General features: G+C 40.6%; 1 protein-coding gene across 1 annotated transcript in view; it reads left to right on the forward strand.

Annotated features, from left to right (window-relative positions):
* Nucleotides 1-18,948, forward strand: part of FNDC1 (fibronectin type III domain containing 1) — a 58,008-nt gene that overhangs the window by 26,544 nt on the left and 12,516 nt on the right. The window contains exons 4-14 of the mRNA XM_072333358.1: nt 1,072-1,186; nt 1,468-1,655; nt 1,946-2,053; nt 3,789-3,977; nt 4,724-6,502; nt 7,231-7,346; nt 9,181-9,292; nt 10,246-10,617; nt 14,234-14,302; nt 15,270-15,422; nt 17,909-18,139. Coding sequence (XP_072189459.1) covers nt 1,072-1,186; nt 1,468-1,655; nt 1,946-2,053; nt 3,789-3,977; nt 4,724-6,502; nt 7,231-7,346; nt 9,181-9,292; nt 10,246-10,617; nt 14,234-14,302; nt 15,270-15,422; nt 17,909-18,139 — 3,432 coding nt within the window. The remainder of the gene's footprint in view (nt 1-1,071; nt 1,187-1,467; nt 1,656-1,945; nt 2,054-3,788; nt 3,978-4,723; nt 6,503-7,230; nt 7,347-9,180; nt 9,293-10,245; nt 10,618-14,233; nt 14,303-15,269; nt 15,423-17,908; nt 18,140-18,948) is intronic.

The following is an 18,948-nucleotide window of genomic DNA, read 5'->3' on the forward strand; positions in this document are numbered from 1 at the left end:
GACTGCAAATGCTAGAGGTTGGTTTTTCTATGTGGGTTAAAGAGCCTGGTGGTTGTCTTTGCTTCTGTGTCTTAAGTATTACTAATAAAAGAATAGAATCCTACAATATGATTGAGATTTTGGGTTTTTTTCTTCTTTATTTTTTAATCTCTGCTGTAGCTATTGGCAAACATTACGAACTACAATAACCCCATGAGAAGGCTTGATTAAATGGAAGCCAGCACCTCCACAACTGGATGCCTTCTTGTCATACTTCTGTCTTGTTTAATGCAGGGTTGATTTCCAGTCAGCCCAGTCAGCAAAGTCATAGTAAAGTGTTCACTTTCTTTTGGAGGGAAGAAGCTACATACTGTAGTTGTGGTCAAAAAGGATGAGTGAATTTCTGAGTCACCCCATTGCCTATTCCACCTTCTTGCACTCTCACATTATGATTAGAACAGTGTAGGGTGGATGGATTTGTTTCAAGTATTTTGATGGTGATGGAAAATACCTCTGTCAAAACTGTGAGCTGTGTCATTAAAATCCCAACATGCATCTTCTCTGTGGAGGTGTTGCTGTCCACTTCTCATGCTTACTTTCTCCCTTCATGTGCTTCCATTGCAAGCAACCACTTTCAGGAGGAAGGCAGAGATTCCCACCTCTGTGGCACATTTATGAAATACTGCCATCATGAGAGGTGGTGAAAAATGTGTGTTCTTTGTGGATAGGTTCTCTAAGTCACTTTTAGAGTAGTAGATGAGACCTCTTTGCCACTGTGCAGGAGGTTTTGTTTACATTGGAAAATCTTGTATTGCCTGAGAACCATCTGCATTAAAAACCCATTTGGAAGAAGTGAAATGTGCTTTGCAGCTGCTTGCTTGAGCAAAATATTAAAGGACTACGCAACATATGAGTACTCAAGTCCTACAAGCAAATGCACGTGCTTTTCCACTACTGTTGTCTTTGCTACGCATCCACGCTATCTGCCTGTTATAGAATAAATTACTGGGGTCTTTTTTTTTTTTTTTTTTTTTTTTAATGAGATCTCCACTATTGTTGTTATTGACGTGCCATTTTATTTTCTCATTTTAGAGGAGGAAGAAGTGGAGGTGGTGCAGGACATAACTGTTCGAGTGATGTCCTCACAGTCTGTGCTCGTTGCTTGGACGGACGCACAGCATGAAAAGCAGAAGGCTGCAGCAAATAGGTAATTAGCCCACGTGTCCTTTTCTGAATAAATACTGGAGGTGAAGTGCTGACAGTGCAGTACTGATTAGTTCTACATTTATTTAACAGTTGGTAGTGGGAGCAGTTTTGCTTAGGGCACAGGAGCTTGCATGTTTCTGTGATGGTGGCTGGTAGGGGGTGCTTCACCATCTGGGGGCAAAAGTAAGCACAGACAGCATTGTGGGATGGGGCTGGGACCTTGGGGGCTGTCGCTTTCACTCTGCTAATGTGCTTTGTGTTTGAACTATTGTCTAATCCCAGGCAGTACAATGTTCGTTATCGGGAAAAGGGAGAATCAGCAAGGTGGGATTACAAGCAGGTGTCCAACAGGCGGGCGCTGGTGGAGAGCTTGGCACCAGACACCATGTACGAGTTTGCTGTCCAAATCTTGGAGGGAGAAAAGGAAGGCAAATGGAGCGTGTCTGTTTTCCAGCGAACCCCAGAGGCGGGTATGTATGAAAAAGATTTAGTGCTGCTGCAGTGGGATGCGAGTGGGAGAGGTGGTTTGGGTATATTGGGGAACAGCACAGCCGCTTGGACTTGCCTCTTCCTTTGGGTGCATCAGCCTGACACAGAGTTGTAATATGGGCTTGCATGAACCCAAGCTCTGTATGTATTTTGTATTTGTCTTTGAAATGACCATATAGGCACTTCTGCCATGAGAAGAAGACACAAAAAGCATGTACCATGTGGGTGATGCTTTCTTAATTGCTTTTTCTACTGTTCGTCTGTTTCACAGCTCCTACAAGTGCACCTGAAAATTTAGATGTTTGGCCCTTGAAGGGTAAACCAACTTCTGTAGCAGCATCCTGGGATGCTCTCCCAGAGAGCGAAGGAAAAGTTAAAGGTAGTAATCATTCTCTGTTTGTAACTCTGGATAGATCTGGTCTTCCCAAAAGCAGATTGCCACTACACAGCAAACTGAAACCGCTGACTGTGCTGGGACTTCCTTGGTTGTTAGTGGTTCACATCCAAGCAAGATTTCCTTGTTCCCAGCCCAGATTTTCTACTGCATTGCTGGGAAGCCATCACATTGTTCCCAAGATATCACTGAACTTCCTGAGGTATCACACATGCATACTTACCTCTTCTTCATCAATAAGCAGGTTGGGAGCTCAGGAAGGATTTTTCCCAAAGGATTTGTTAACAGTTAGGCAAAACAAACAAACAAAAAAAAAAAAACACCCAAGAAACAAACAAACAAAAAACAAAACAAAACTAAGGAAGAGTTGAGTGGCTGCCAAGAATGTGAATTTGTACTGTGTTTTATCTCTAGTTTATTGTGGAAGGAAAGTCTCTGCTCATAAAGCAAGCACAAACAGAGATTTCAACAGATTTCACACATGAGGATTATGCAGTGTAGAAGTATAGTATGTAGGTGGAAAACTCATTTGTCAGTGGCCATTAGCTTGCATAGGATGTTTTTGTGTATGTGGTTTTTTTTTTGTTTTTTTTTTTTTTAAAGCTTTCTTGGATTTTTTTCCTCCTTTTTTCCTTCAAAAAGAAATAGGTAGGATTTTTGGCCTCATTCCCACCGATGGGATTGTGTTCTCCAATTACACAGGTTTCTGGAAGTGCCTCGTCAGTGCTGTAGCATCTCAGGGTTTAAAAAGTCCCAGTCCTGGAGGGAAGTGTGCTGTGTCCCTGTAAAAGATCTACTGTATGCATTCTTCAAGGCAGTGCTGGAATTCTTTCCTCTTTGAACTTGGAAGGAGTTTTGCCCGTTCCTTCAATAGAACTGCAATTCTGTCTAAGAATTATTATTTCGTAAAATAAGATCAAGCAGGGACATTATCTGAAATCTAAAATCTACTTGTCATTTTAAGCAGTTTGTAACCCTTCTTCCATATCTGGCTGCTCATCTTTAGCCAATGCACCCAGATGAACTATTTTTAAGATAGCCGTATATTGAAGAGCTGAACGCTTGCATGCACTTAGTATATCGTTACATTTTGCTTGGCTATGAACTATTACAAGAGAGGCCTTATACTTAAACTAAATAAACAGCGTACATGATATTTACACTGGCTAAGTGAAACCACTGAATTAGCACTTCACAGTCATTTTGATAGCACATGGTAATAAGGAGTTATTGTCTTTCTGTCCTTTTGTTTTGCAGTCTTTCCCTTTTACATGTTTATACCACATATTAAAGAACTGCCCTCTGGTAGCCATTTGAAAGCTCTTACAGAGGCTTCAAAAGACAAAAAAATCTGCATATGGCTAAGATCATCTTCATGCCCACAGTAATCCCTTCCTACAGACAACTATCAGGGTGCGTGTGTACCATTGTAATCCTAATCTGAAAGATGAGGACAAGACAAATTTCTTAAGTCATCTCAGTAATTAGATCATTGCAATGATTTGTTTTTATCTTTCTATTAAGATGAACAAATATCAATGTAACTTACCTATCTGTAGATATATCGTGTCTTTGTACTCCAGCTGTTGACTCAACGTGCATTGCTAGTGTATTAATTTTAGTAATGCACGTTCTAATTCATCCTACCCATACAGTCTGTCCGCTGGAAACAGGACTGTTTTCAGTTTCCTCCTTCCAACCGTCTGCCAAATCATTTCAGAATACATTCTTTCATACGCCCCTGCTCTCAAGCCTTTTGGAGCAAAGTCCATCACCTACTCTGGAGCTACAACATCAGCCATAATAGATGGTCTGCAGGCTGGAGAGCGCTATATTTTCAAAATTCGTGCAGCAAACAGGAGGGGACCCGGTCCTCAGTCTAAAGCCTTCAGTGTTGCCATCCCAGCAGGTAAGCAACAAGCCAGTCACTAATTGCTTAGTCTGTCTATTCTTGCTTTGATTCCAGTTGCGTTCATTCTCTGACTTTTCTTAGCTTTCTCCATCTATCTAACCCATGGGATTTTACTTCTTCAACATTGTTTCTGCTAGCTCTTTTCATCATTACATTGTCCAAAGAGATGCTAGCAGATAAGCAGATAAGCTTAGTAGTTATGCTTATAGATGAACATTCATTGCCCTGCCACATGTAACATTATGAATGTTGTAATATTTAAATAAAGGCACATCATACTCTATTTCCTGTTATGCTGCATGAATATATGTGTTCTTGATATGCAAAGGCCAAATAAACCATACTTGGTTATTTGGTTGCACTATACCTGACAACTCCTTTTCTTTCATACAACTCTGTGTTTGCCTCCTTGCCAAAGAGGTGCTGTTGTGGGATTTTGCAAAATCCTAATCTAAAAATGTGTCCTGCCTCAGATAGAACAGTGCTGAATGCTGTTATAATTGTGACTAAGTTCTGCTAAAGATCTGGTTCTGCTGACCGAATGTTGCAGTCCTCACTTTTAGATATTTGATTTTAATTGCTTGAAGTTTTACTCAAGTTACAAAAAAATCCACGTAGGTGGATTAGTACAGAAATAAATACTGTCTCACGTTCTCCCAAGTAGTCTTGTTCTTGTACCTGACTGGTTTCTCTTGTATTTTGTTCTGCTATTGTTATGAATAAACAGTTTTTTTTTCTTCCAGATTCTAATGAGGATTCAGTTGCTCAGCAACAAACGAAGATTCAAGACAATTCAGAGGTTAAAAAACCTGTGAATGCTGGTTCATCTCCTTCTCAAAGTTCCTCTGTTTCTTCACACATGCAGATGTCACTCTCCTCTAAGCAGTCATCTGTTCATTCACCTGGTGCTGGTGATAAAAAGAGTCTTCTTTCTGAATATAAGAATAAAGTCTTGAGTCGAGGAGGTGTTCCAAGTAAATCTCAGTTACCTTCCAGAAAGACAGGAGAACTGGAACTTAATCTCCAATCCACTGAAGTGACAGAGGATCATAATTCATCTGAAGAAGCTCCGGTGACACTACCAAAAGCCCAGGATCACAGGAGGATTGTTAGACCCCCGTCTTCCAGTCGGACAATCCACCCAGTTCTTGCCTCAGGGAGAACCCCAGTTCGAACCCACACATCAGAGGTGTCACACCAGACTAGCACAGAGAAACATGAGCCATCAGCGTTGTCACCATCTCCAGCACAGCGCTCTTCTGCCTCATCTGTTCCTAAGTACTCAGATAATGAAACAAAGCAACTAAGGCAAAGTAACACTAATGTGCCTTCTCCTAAAGCCTCTTCCCAGTCTCTGCCTGCTAAAAATAATGATCTCTCTAGCAATATGGAAGAAAAGCCAGATCCCTTGCTGGTGAAAATGCCTTCTAAAACTTCAGAGCCTGGTCTCCTGGGTTTGCCATCAAATCGGCACACTGTTGTAACTCATGAGGTGGACCCAAGCCATCCAAGTGTATCTTTGCCTAAAAAGACATTCTCTTCTCATCTTCCATCACAGCAGACCCAGAAGACCTCCCGCTCAGAACCTCTGCAGAAGGTACTGCATTCCAGGGGCCGGCGGCTGCCATCTCCTGTCTCATCCCAGAGTAATGAAGAAGATGATGAGGATGTAACAGAAGACGGTGACAGAGCCAGCAGCCGCAATGTGTTTCCTAAGGAGGTGTCCACTTCTAGGGGATTACCTACATCTTTCTCTCAGGGAAGCTCAAGTTTATCTCTTTCAAAGCAACAGCAGCCAGGTTCTCAGGTACCTTCCTACAAATCAAGGCTTACTCAGCCAGACTCTAGTTCTGCCAGTGGTAAAGCAAAAGACAACCAGTATAATTCAAAGTTGTCATCCACTTCTTCAAGACAAACTCGTCCCTCATTACCTAGTCAATCAAGGGCTGCTACAAGAATGGTGTCTCATACAGAGAAAAAAATTGACCTGTTACCATCTAAAATGTCCCAAACTGAACTTCCTCGAAAAGTTCCTTCCTCCTTCTCTTCTAAATCTCATCAGTCAGTTTCTGATGAAGAGGATGATTATAACAGTGAGTATGATCGGAAAGAGATGGAAGAGAAACCTACATCTTTGGCAGCAAAGTGGTCTCCTTCTCTTTCAAGAGGTAATAAAAACACATTTGATGACACTGTTAGCAATAAGAGGAAATCTATGGACACTCTTCTACCTCATAAACTAGGATCTGAAGAGGAAGATAAGGAAGAAACTCCAACATTAAAAATATCTTCTCCTGAATCACCAGGCAGTTCTGCTGTAGCATCGCGAATTATTCATTCCTCTAACAAACATACCACATCTAAACCAAGCTTCATCTGGCCACGTTATTCTCAGTCTACAACGACACACACTGTTCCTCCTACAGTTTCCTCTTCCACTTTGTCCCCTCGCCAGCGACTACTGAATTCCAGGCTACGGAGCCCTTCCCAGCGGCAGTTTGTTAGACCTCCTTATAGGCAAGGTATCTTGTCTTTCTTCTATTAATGTTACTGAATTGAGGTTTTCAAAACTTCAACAATCCTGTGAAAAGTTCTGTATCAGAATGCAAACTCAGTTGTTTAGTATAACATTCTACTTTCTATTTTGGATGTTCTCAGGGAGCTCAGTTTTTGAGGACATTGTCTAGTCCATGTGATGTGGTGCCCTAGGATGTTGGTCCTGAAGTCTGATCTGCACAGGCTCCCATCATCCATAGTGATTTCTGGGTGTTCAGTTTTGTGTAAGGATAGATTAGGAAAGTTATTCTGTTTGATAAGATTTCTTCTCTCAACACACTCCGCAGATGTTTACAAAGTTCAAAAGTATCTTGATCGCCATGTTTCCACCTCTGCTGCAATGCACAGCTGCTGAATTGGGTCTTATATTTGCCTTCTCAGATCCAGCAATGTTATTACACATTGGTTCAGTTGCTTACTTCTTGAATATTGATTACAGATTCTGAGATGTATCATAATGAGAAAGTCCTGAATATCTGTATCTGTTAAACAAAGCTAGGGGTTGCTAGTGGGAGTTATCTTAGAACCTTCACCAGTAAAACACCTACACAGGATTTGCATTTAACAGTATATTCTTAAGAGGTTTTGCATTTCTTTGCATTTTAAACTGCATTTTAAATTACATTATAAACTATTGTACTTTGTAGTATGCACAGTTTTCTTCTGAACAGTGTATTTCCTTCTCTTGTTTCAGGTTACAATGGTCGACCTAATCTTACAACAAAGAATGGAAATGGAAAAATATTAACTGGTAATAATGAAAAACCAAGTGGACAGAGAGTAATCAATGGCCCACAAGGAACAAAGTGGGTAGGGTGACCTCTGCAAATTTGAGATGCTTTGGCCGCTTGTTTTACTTACTTTTTCTTTGAGAATAGAGGAGAAGCAGTGCCCCTAGTCAAAGAAGCTGTAAAATGAGGTGATGTTTAATGGTGTAATTCCACTGTTTCATTTAAATCTAAATACTCCATTTTATTATTCATACATTTCAAACATTTGATTTAAAACCTTGAATACTTAATTGCATCGTTACTCCCATTACTTAGCAAAACATTTTTCCTCATGATCAGTGGAACTTTTGCTCCCCTGTGACTCAGGACACTGCTGCACACTGTGAATGGAAATTGTCCAGAACAGTTCCCACAAAAGATGGGCTCTGTGATGATGCTTCTTCCATATGCTCCAGAGAGAAGCTCATGAACAAGACTGTCAGCATAAGAAGTTTCTCCATAAATAGCATGGTGCTCTAAAAACAAATATGTCACAGTAGATTTTATGGGATGACAGGCCTCAAAATGTTTGAATGTTTCATGGTTCAGTCCAGTTTCTAGTGGTACTTTCAGAAGACCTTAGGCACCATTAATGGCAAGTCCTGCTTGGTGCCTAAATGCTTGTCTTCTAAAATCCTTTCCAGTCCGTTTATGACCAACCGGTGTAATGAAGAAAATAATGTTTCATGTGTGCTTGTACAAAGACTGGGTAGGGTAGAACTCTGACCAACTTCAGTGATGTCAGTAGAGCTGCTCATACAGTAGAACATTACACGATACAAATAAAAGAGAGGGCATAAACCCAATAATTTTATGGGCACTTCAGTCTTCTTGACTGCATTAGAGGAGCATGGAAAAGTGCTTCAGGTAACTCACACTCAAGGGAGGCATTCTGAAAAGCAAATCCAAGACTCTTTAGATAGACTTCAGAAAGTGGGCTAAAAAGGTCCTAAGGAAGCTGTGGGGCATCTGTCCCTGCTGCAGAAGAGGAGGGCATTGCTGCAAGTAGAACCTTCTAAATATCTTGTAAAACAAGAAGACCTATGTCATTATCTGTCATCATCTGAGGCCTGGAGGCTTCCAGAGGCTCTGGAGGCCTCTGCAAATCTCATGATTTACTGTTCCTCTTGCAACAGTCTTTTCTGCAACACCAAGTTCAAATTTTTCTTGCCAACTTGAAAGTGCTGCTCTTGTCTTCTTCCCAGTTCTCAGCAGCTAGCAGCTTTTGTATTTTTGTATTCTATGCCACAGTGTGTAATAACCCAGGTTAAAACAGCATGCAGTTCAGCTGTTTTGGGTTGAAACAGCAATGAGGACTGGATTTTAACTGAAGTAACCTCTTAAATTCAGTCCAGGCTCTTAGACAGATTTGTTTTATGAGACAGAGGCTTTTCTTCAGTCTCCTACCTCAATTAAAATCTTAGTTACTTTGTTTTCACTACTGTTTCAATCTAAATTAACTAATTTCTCTCTCTCTCTCTCTCTCTCTCTCTTTTTTATTATTATTGTTAGTGGGCATGCTTTAAATACTGTTTTTAAAAGGACTAGGAGTCATACTCAAACGAGCATTACATGAATCCACCTTAGGAGTAGTGCAGGAAGTCAAGGGAGTAGCTCCTGTACATGCCAGCATTATAGAGGCCAATATGAATATGGTTCTTGTGCAACACTGAAGCCTAGCTCCTGGGGATTTGCTTTCTTCAGCAGTAATTTATCAGCGATTCTTACACTCACTTTTAAAAGTCTTTCTGGAGCTAGTGTACCTATTCTTCATCACACTTAACATCTGAATTTCCCCAGGATTTCTGCTGCTGTGAGATTTCATTTCATATTGTCTCATGTTGGCTATGTTTAAGTTCATCTATTGCTTTTAGATTGTAGATCTTGACCGAGGACTAGTGTTAAATGTTGAAGGAAAATACCTCCAAGATTCCCAAGGCAACCCACTTCGAGTGAAATTAGGAGGGGACGGACGTACAATTGTTGGTAAGTTGCAGCTTCCATTTTACAGAAGAAAAAAAAAAAAAAATCTAAAGTTTTTATTGCACGTGGTACAGATCTTTGAGCTGTTTGGTGCTCTAAGCATTCCTAGGTCCTGAGCAAGCCATTTAGGATTACTATACTTCAGGTCACCTTCAGACAGTCAGCACATCGCAGGATCGCAGGACCGCAGGACTGGGGGGCACACTGCAAAGTTCTTGAGTATGAGGTGGAAAGAATCACCCAAGTCTATCTCACTTGTATCAGCATTAGAAGGGATTGCAGATCTGAGCCAGATTGATACTTGTTTGTTTATTTCTATACATAAAAATATTTATTCTTCTACTTGCACATTACCAGTCATGGATCTGTGATGGTTTTTGTTTGTTTTCTGAAACTGACTACAGATAGCAAAACGTCCTGTGTATGATTTGTTAAAACACTGCTGGTTGAATATCAATCCATCTGAATGGATCTCTTGAATGCAGATTTGGTGCCTGCAGTTAAACTGGTGATCTTGAATACTTGCAGTACCTGGAACTTGGCACAAAAGTTAATCTGCAGTGACAGCACCTCACTAGCTCATCCCAGTCTTTCTTTGCACATATTTGACAGGAAACAGAATATGGGTTCATCCTGCTTTTCATCAATTAAAAGATTGATTTAGATTAAATGTGGACACTGTCTGCATGTTGTGACTATGAAAGGAAATCTCCATCTACTCTTCCCAATAAATGTTCATCAAACAGCTGGTAACAGTGAACAGTACTGTGATCTACCTGAGATTCTTCTGAACCTTTTACTGATTTTCTTAGCCATGTGTCTTTCCTAGATAACAACGTTCTTTTCTGCCAGATTAATTATAGCAGTTTGTAGTTACTCTCAGCATTCTTGTTGTTGCTAAATACCATACTATGAGTCTGCAACAGATGAGATATTTTCATTTTGTTCTCTCCTAGATGAAAAGGGTGCCCCAATGGTGAGTCCTGATGGAATACCTTTGTTTGGACATGGCAGATTTAGTAAGCCTGTAGCAAGTGCACAAGATAAACCAATAATAAGCCTTGGAGGGAAACCTCTGATTGGTCTTGAAATGATTAAGAAAACAACCACTCCCTCAACTACAACTACAACAACACCCCCAACAACTACGACAACAACTACTACAACCACCACAACAACTACTACAACTACCACTCCTGAACCAACTACAACTGAACCTCCCACTGAGAAACCACCCCCAACCTGTCCTCCAGGCACCTATGCACAGTACGATGATGAGGGCAACTTGCTGTTAGGGTTTGATGGCTTGCCAGAGTGCAATGCAGAAGGTAACTTCTTTTTTTTGCTGTTTGAAATTGTTTGGTTGTGCTTTTTGTTCACCACATTTGCATAAATGTGAAGCAGAAAAGAATCTGCCTCTGAAAATTTTGGCCCGCATGATAAAGTAAGGAGCTAAAATTACAGCAGCTAGTGGTTTTCCACTAGAAAATGTCAGCTTGACCCAAAGCTGAAGTTTATAATGGAAATATGTTGATTTCAGAAAAATACTCACATTCTCTTGAATCCAGTCTTCTCACATATGTTCACGCACGTACATAGGTGCATAGGCAGCAGTTTTGCAGCTAAACAGCCGCCTAGAATCAAATCCTCACTCCAGGCCAGGGAAGGACCCAAAAGAGTCTCTACGGCTTATCCATTTTGCATTTATTTCTCATAGTGAGTTCTGAAAAGTCTCTCTTTTGGGCTATGGTGGGATGAATGTTCAAAAAATGGGATTCTTGTTATCTTTCCAGACCTCAATTTTCAAGTAGAAATGCAGCACAGCATGGATGAACTTGGGGAAGGACAACCTTGGCTCTGCACAGATGATGCAAAGATTTGTACATTAATTTCTTTCTCATCTAAAGATAGATAGGTGTTGGTAGTTGCCATTATTTCTCTCATGCAGTTATAGAAGCTAAGGAGAGTTGTGCAAATCTAAAATCCAAAGTAAACAAATATAAATTCACTGGAGTTATGGCGTGTTGAGCCTGTTCTTATCAGGTTTTATCCTTTCACCACCTGAATGCTGCACTGAAAATCAGTTAGCTACTCATTGTACGAAACTGGATCAAGGAGCACCATGGCAGTCTTTATTCTTACCTCTTATAGGTAGTACCCTGCTCAGTCTACCCAGGGGCAGCAGAAGCATGGCTGTAACCTAAAGAAAGAGTTGGCAGTCAGACATCTGCCATCTGGAGTAGCTAGTTTCAGTGGGTAACTGAGCCCATTTACATTACCTTATATACCTATATCTCTGAAGCGAAAGTAGATTTACTAGTAGGTCATGTAACCATGGCATGAAAATCTGAACTATCACGTGAAGAGTAAAGAAGATATGGAAAGGTGTGGCTTCAGCAAATAGTAGTGAGTGTAAAGATGGCAGCTTTGGAAAGGATCTGAGAACATATAAAAACAAAACACTGGGTAAGTAATAAGTTAGAGACATTATTGCCTAGTACAGATGGAATTACAGTAATTTATAGTATTAATGTTTATCTCATATTTAGCCCCATGGTTGTTCGTGTCATTAAATGTTTCTTTGAAGATTTTTGGTTTTTCTTTTGATAATTTCACTTCTCTTTTATTTATTTACAAATCTGTCACAAATGTTGCTGTACATGGGTATTTTCTAAGTTGCCTGAATGGGACTCTGATTTTTGGGTAGTGTTAGTGTCCTTACCATTTCTACCACTTGTGCTATTTGATAAATGAAGGACCTCTTCTGTGTACATACACTATAAGAACAATAACAGTTTGTGAAGCATAGTTAAATCTGAGCAACTAAATCTGAGAACAGGCTCCAGGAGCTGAACAATAAAAAATCTTTGCAGTATTATATTTAGGAGGGGTGTGGGTTATGGGGTTTTCTTTTGAATTTACAAACATGTCAAAACATTCGGCTTGGTGTATTTTGGGGCTTTTATTTTGCCTTCTGCCAGGTAGCTTGGTGATGCTTTGCACTTGGTTATAGCCGAGAATGAGAAACAGTACTTTTGTACCGATTGTGTGTTCAGTCAGAATGAGAGACTCTCAAACTCACTCTTAAACTGTCTGGCATTTCAACAGTAAATCTGCAAATGGATTGAGGTGTACAAGTACAAGGTGATGCTGGATTTCCACTCCTTACCTGTTATATAACTTGAGCAACCTAACAAGCATGAAAATTTGTCTGAAGAGTGATTATTGGGATTTTCTGGCATCTTTTTTCTTCATCCTGTTGGCCAGCAATTTATGAATGCAGCAAGACGACCAGCTCTGTTCACAGAGGAGCTTGCTTGGAAAGAAAGCATGATGATAGTGTTTACTTAATGATTGCTGTTTGTTTGTTTAACAAGTGCTGTATCTGTTTCAAGAGGGATAAACAACTACTACTTGAACTATCAAAACATTTCATGCTGTTCTCCATTGACGGCTTCAAATCATATTTCTACTTTGTCTTTCCTTGTAATCTGCATCTGGAATGCGCTCCAGTTCATTTAATGAAATGCTTGTTCTTCCAAAGCTTAATATTTTGTTGCTAAGAGCTTTACTTCTAAACAGCCAGAGTCTGCAAGTGCCAAAAAACACTGACACGTGTTCTACTTAAGCTTTGGCAAATTCACTTACTCTCTGGCAGAATTTTTGCTTAACCCAGCAGAATTTATCATCAACTAGATTCAAAAGTCTTGAACTTTCAGGAAGGGGATTGACCGCACAGGAATGATTTGTCAGTGCAATCAGTTAGGTTTTTTTTTTGTGATCTTATGTGAAATAAAGCCTCAACCACTTGCTTTGAGTGATAAAATCTAGTGATGATTGAACAGTCTGCTGTCTTCACAGATAGCAAAAGACCATGGCAAACAAGACTTAGCCTTACTTTGCACAGGCAGGGTTGACTGAAAAGATGAAGCAAGAGTGATTGGAGTGAGCAGGAGAAATGCAACTGGTATATGGGGAGAAAATAATAGACAGGTCTCTTGGGGACTACCCCACCCTCTTCATGCCACAGCTAATGCAACAAAACACAGAAAGTGAAGTAGAATAGGCTGCACAGGCACAAAAATAGAAAACAGATTTCAGCATAAATAAATACATTATAAAAGAATGAAAGCTGATCAGCTAATAGGTGTGAATGAGTTGAAATCTACTGTACAAAAGACTTCAAATTTCTGAGCCTCCTGATGACTCAGGGATCAAAGAGAATGGTGTGCATTGCAGACACTGACTGGCACCAGTGTGGTAGAAGATCTGCAGAATTCCACAGGAAGTCTAGCCTGTCATAAGTGGCTTTTAAGTAGCTGATCTTCTGAAGAGTGCAGCCTAAACGTACCATTAGAGCATGTCTACTGGATCAGACTAGAGCAAGTGCAGAAGAGGTCTGGGTGCTGGACACTGGGAGACCCAGCACAAATTGCATCACTGCACAAATCCATGCCTTTTGGACTGAATTGGTATGGATCTATGCTTGATTTTCCATAGCTTGCAAAAGATATTTGAAGTTTTCAGTTGTTTGAATTGCTTTGAATTTATCTTTTCTTTAATATAGATTTCTTATATTTGCAACTCTTGAGACCATAGAATATTTTTAAATCCTGAGATGAGTGCTATGTGGCTGTAGATAGTCTGCCTCTGCTCCAAGAGCCCTGGAGCCCAGGGCAGAGCTCCTGGAAGGTGTATTGCTCTCAGTTTTCAGCAGCAGCTTTCAAACCATTTTCCTCCAGCAAAACTCCTGTCTGTTGCAGTTAGCTACTCACCTGTTATGCTAAGTATGTGGAATGGACTGTCACTGTGTTATCTGCTAAACTTGGCGGTTGCCTTATTTCTTTATAAATCAACAAGACAAAGATTTTTAGTATTTTAATGGGATGGTGACCATTGAATTTTTATGTTTTTGTTTTTTTCTTCTTTTTCTTTTTCCTGCAGTAGATACATTCTCAGGATTGGATTCAGAAGTGACAGCAACTCCAGAGGCATATGTGATATACGATGATGGTACAGTTTAACTATAAGTATCTATTGCAAATGACATGTTTTGGATTGCTGGCTTTTTCCCTCTTCTTTCTTTGAAACTGAGTTTGCATGGCAGATTGATGCACATGCACAGCAGCTTAAGCAAGAAGAGGAGAGCTGGAAAAGCTTTCCATACTTCTGCATCGTATGTGAAGGACAATGGTGCAAATGCAACTGTTAATGGACATGAGGGTCCCCTTCTGTCAGTCCTGCCATCTAACAGGAGCCTATTCTGGGAATGAATTGCATTCAGAGCTGGTTGATACACTCACTGGTAGACATTCTCTGGTACAACATCTGATCTAAAATCATGGAATTGTTTTAAAATAGAAAATCAGAATACTTTCTGAGTCCTGGAAACATGTGTTTTTAGCACTAGAGTGCCAATGAATTATGAATACAGCGTTATGAATATTTTCTTGTCTTTTCTGATGTTTAAAAGGGTTTAAAAGCAGTAGGAACCTGCTCTAAGAATTTATATTAGTAACATGGAGGTTGCTTTAAAAGTCTTGTTTTCTACTCTTTTATCTCTCTCCTTTGGCATTTGAAGGCTTTGGCTGTGGATTCAATTACTGTGCTGTCTTCCTTTAGGGGTGGTAAGGGAAAGTGGCAGAGAAAGCATGTTCTTTCATGTAATATAGATTTTATAAAAATATAGAATATACATTTGTTTATTGCCACCCTTTTTACCTGTGTGAATGAGGTCCTAGTCAGCAGTGGCATTAGTTTTCTAAGGCTTTGTGCTTGCTGTCCATCAGTTTAGTGGAAACCCTTGCGAGGCTGAAGTGGGATTGTGATTTAGAGGCCCATAAGAAATGTGCAGTAGCTGTAGTAGGGCTTCCTTGGGCACTTCTTTGGGACTGATCATAGAAATGTTTTTCTTCTCATAATTAAGCCAAAATAATGTGAAAAGAGGGTATAACGTTTTCATTTTGTGTTTCCTTTGAAGATTATGAGTTTTTCGAGAGCACTTTGCTACGAGCCACCACTACGGTCACTACCACTACAACGACAGAATCAGAAATTGTCTTTCCAGAGACTAGTGTTGTTGGTACTGGCCCTGTATCAGAATATGACATTGCTGGGAAGAAACGGTTCACTGGTAAGGATACTTTGCTCATTGCTTTGATGTTTGCACATCTGCATGTGGACTTACACCAATACTGTTGAAGCAGTGCAAACCTTTCTCTATTTTACTCTGCTTTATATTCTGTATCACATTCAGTTTACTTGAAGTCAGTGAGAAAGTCAGAGTATTTGCTTTGGTGCTCCAGTAAGCTCAGCTTCATCGCTTTAAATTCATACCTGTAGTTCAGGCAGTACAAGTCTCCACGTAGATGTGTCATCCTATGGAAGACCTAGTTCTTTTCACTGACCCATGTGAAGCCTGTGATTTCACCATGTACATCAAAGGTGTGCTTCATTTAGGACATACGGGAAAGTCAATAAATGAATGACATTTGGATATGAACTTTCCAAAAAGTAAAGCCTGCAGACATATTTGGCTGCTATTTCATTGCTCCGCAGAAGGAACTTAGGGAATGAACCCACAGTATGCTGTCAGGAGGAGTGAGCATTGCTCCAGCATATGCGAGTGTGTAGATAAACCTTCTTCTCAGAGCCACTCTGCTTCTGTATCAGAGAAGCAGCTTGAGATCAGACTGAAGGGATTTTGAGGTGCAAGGGAATTGTGTTCCAGCCTCCAGCCAAGACTGATCAACCCCTAATACTCTTTTGCAAATGTCTGGACTTTGAACTGAGGTCAGATCATGTGCTAGCTTGCCTGGAGTTTCAGATGTGAGTTCAGGAGGTGGAGAGTCATCTTTGAGTCATGTCTTGCTTTCCATTCCAACATCTGCAGGCTTCACATGGCTTACAGTGGAACTCTGCTTCTGGAGTGAAATATTTGTTTTTATATTTGCCAAGACTTTTTCCAGTGCATCTTCAGTTTTGCTGTCCAAACAATTTCATGATGTTTCTGTTCAGTTCTCTCACTGACAGTTCTTGATTCATTTAGCTAGAGGGGCTAAAATTAGCTTCATTGCAAGATCTGGAAAAAATTCCTAAGGGCATGAAATCCAATAAGGTAAACCAAGAAACGTTAGTTTATGAGCATTTAAAGGCACTAGAAAAAAATATTACCATTTCAGTGGGTTTTATTATTGCAACTGAATAAACATTTCCAAAAGCAAGTGTTATAGTCCTTATTTTGAATGTTATTGTTGCATTTAAATAAATAACAAGATGGTCCAGTCTATTTACTGAGCCAAAGTGGAATTCCAGTCAATATAAGCATTCTAAAAACAGAAATTACAGATTGTGTTCCTGGAAGGTGAAGACTTGTGACTGCCAATCCCTTAATACCCAGGGGACCACTGTGTTAATTGCTTTAAGTTTTCAGACTTCACTTTGGAATTACTCTTGCTCATCCTGTTGTTTCAGCCTAGTTTCAGAATGTTTGTGTAGGACCTGGTAAAGTCTTAGATATTGATCAAAGGCTTTGGCAGGGTCTGTTCTCGTGTATAAAATGCCAAGAGTCTGCGTGATGTTTCCACCCAACATCCCAAAGCAGCTGTAGGTAGCGTGCAGAGGGTCTTGCAGCCAGACTGTTCTCTTCTGCATCTCACAGTAAAAATGGACCTCCTTTCTTTAGGTAATTGGGTACAGTTGTGAGTGTGGGGTAGCCCTGAATGTTGGCATCCCACCTTCCCCTGCTTATGAATCAAATTGAGCAGGAGCCATGCTTTATTGCTGCAGTGGTTCTGATTACAAAGACCAGTAAATGGTTTCTTGCATATCTCCCTGGTGCAGATGATTTCTGTATGGAAAGAGAGAACATTCAAGAGAAGATTCCTGGCTACCAAGCAAGGGCAAGGCTATAATCTAAAGCTGTTGTGATTTGAGCATTGGCTGCTTACCTGGAGATCACCAAAAGCTTACCTTCCTTTCTAAATTCCTTTGACAAAGTGCAAGAGACTGGTCTGAGGGGTGCAAGCTAAGGAAAGGCTAAAGAGGGCACAAGCAGCGCCGATCATTTCTCTACCATGGTATTTTTCATGTTGTTCCTTTAGGTCAGGTTTACTGCCATAGCAAAAGGAAGCCTACGGAACTTGGCTGAGACCAGCTCAGGAACTGTCACCTTGAAGTACAAAGAAATGTGTAGAGGTTGGACAGACAGAGTTGCCCAAGTCAAACTGTCCAGGAAGATTAGGCAGAAATGCGGGAAGCCATGAAAGTGATGAAAAGTTTGGAGCATCTGATGTATGAGGAGAAGCTAGGAGAGCTGGGGTTCTTCAATGTGAAGAAGAGGAAACTGGGGAACCTTGACAATGTGCATAAATAGCTGATGGGGACTGTAAAGATGAGAGAGTAGGGCTCTACTCATTTGGTGTCCACTGAAAAGAGAAAGCAATGGGCACAAACTGAAACAGAGAAAATCCTGGTGTGATCCCAAGCTGGCCTAGGCCACAGAAGTCCCTGTCTATTACACAGAGCTGTAGGAATCACACAGAGTATTGTCAGCCTGCATGCTTCTCTGTGGAATCTACAAAGTGCTAACTAAATGTCACCCTTCCCTGTCTCTTTCAGCACCTTATGTGACCTATCTAAATAAAGATCCAGCAGCCCCCTGCTCCTTGACAGAGGCCCTGGAGCACTTCCAAGTGGAAAGCCTTGATGAGATCATCCCTAATGATCTTAAAGAGAAAGACATTCGTCCCCTCAAAGCCCCTCATAACATCACTGTTGTGGCAGTAGAAGGCTGTCACTCCTTTGTCATCGTGGACTGGGCCAAGCCTGCCCAAGGAGACATGGTAACAGGTACTGTAGAGCTGATGTCCCCCGTGCAAGGGTAGGCAGGGCTGCTCTCCTGAGGGAGGAGAGTTTTGCTGGTTGACCATTTTTATCAAATTGAACTAACTGCTCATGAAATTCTCTCTCTATTACATTTCTCTGAGGGAGAAAAGAAAGACTGCTTTCTTAGGGGTGAGAAGGATCCTTTTGTCATCCTTCAGTGCCAGAGTTATCCATTTATGCTGGTCCAGATATTTCAGATTTTTGTTCTGCTTCTGTGGCAGCAGTTCTGAAGGCATCACTTCTCATCAGTGCAGTGTTTATGATAGCAATTAGTTTGACTGACTACTTCTGCTCCTGGGTAGCACACTCAGCATCACTGCAGGCACTTCCCAGATTTGCCTTTGGAGCATCTTTCACATTTGCATTCAGTGTCCTCTGAGCTAAGGCAACTTCAGACCTTTTAAGAGCCACATAAAAGCACAAACTGACTTCAGAAATGAATCTCTAAACTTGCTAGAAAACACTGAAATAGATAAATAACTGAAATATTTTTAGAAGAAAATCAAAGCCTATTTGCCATTGGACCCAAAATATCTGAAATAAGCCACGGAAAAGGCCTCTGCTTTGGTGCTGCCACCTCTGTGGGTGGCAGTGGTGGCAAGTAGATGATAACTAGCAGAGCCAAGGTGATAATAAAGGTTTGTAAGGGATTGGGCTGCACCTGAACAGGCCACGTAGTGTCTGTCCCACAGCACTTCATTCTTCAAAGCCGTAGATCTAGTACCTCACAGAGCACAGTTTGTCTAAAAATAAAGAAATTAATATAATTTATA

Source organism: Excalfactoria chinensis, chromosome 3, assembly GCF_039878825.1.
Source record: "Excalfactoria chinensis isolate bCotChi1 chromosome 3, bCotChi1.hap2, whole genome shotgun sequence".
Lineage (NCBI taxonomy): Eukaryota > Metazoa > Chordata > Aves > Galliformes > Phasianidae > Excalfactoria > Excalfactoria chinensis.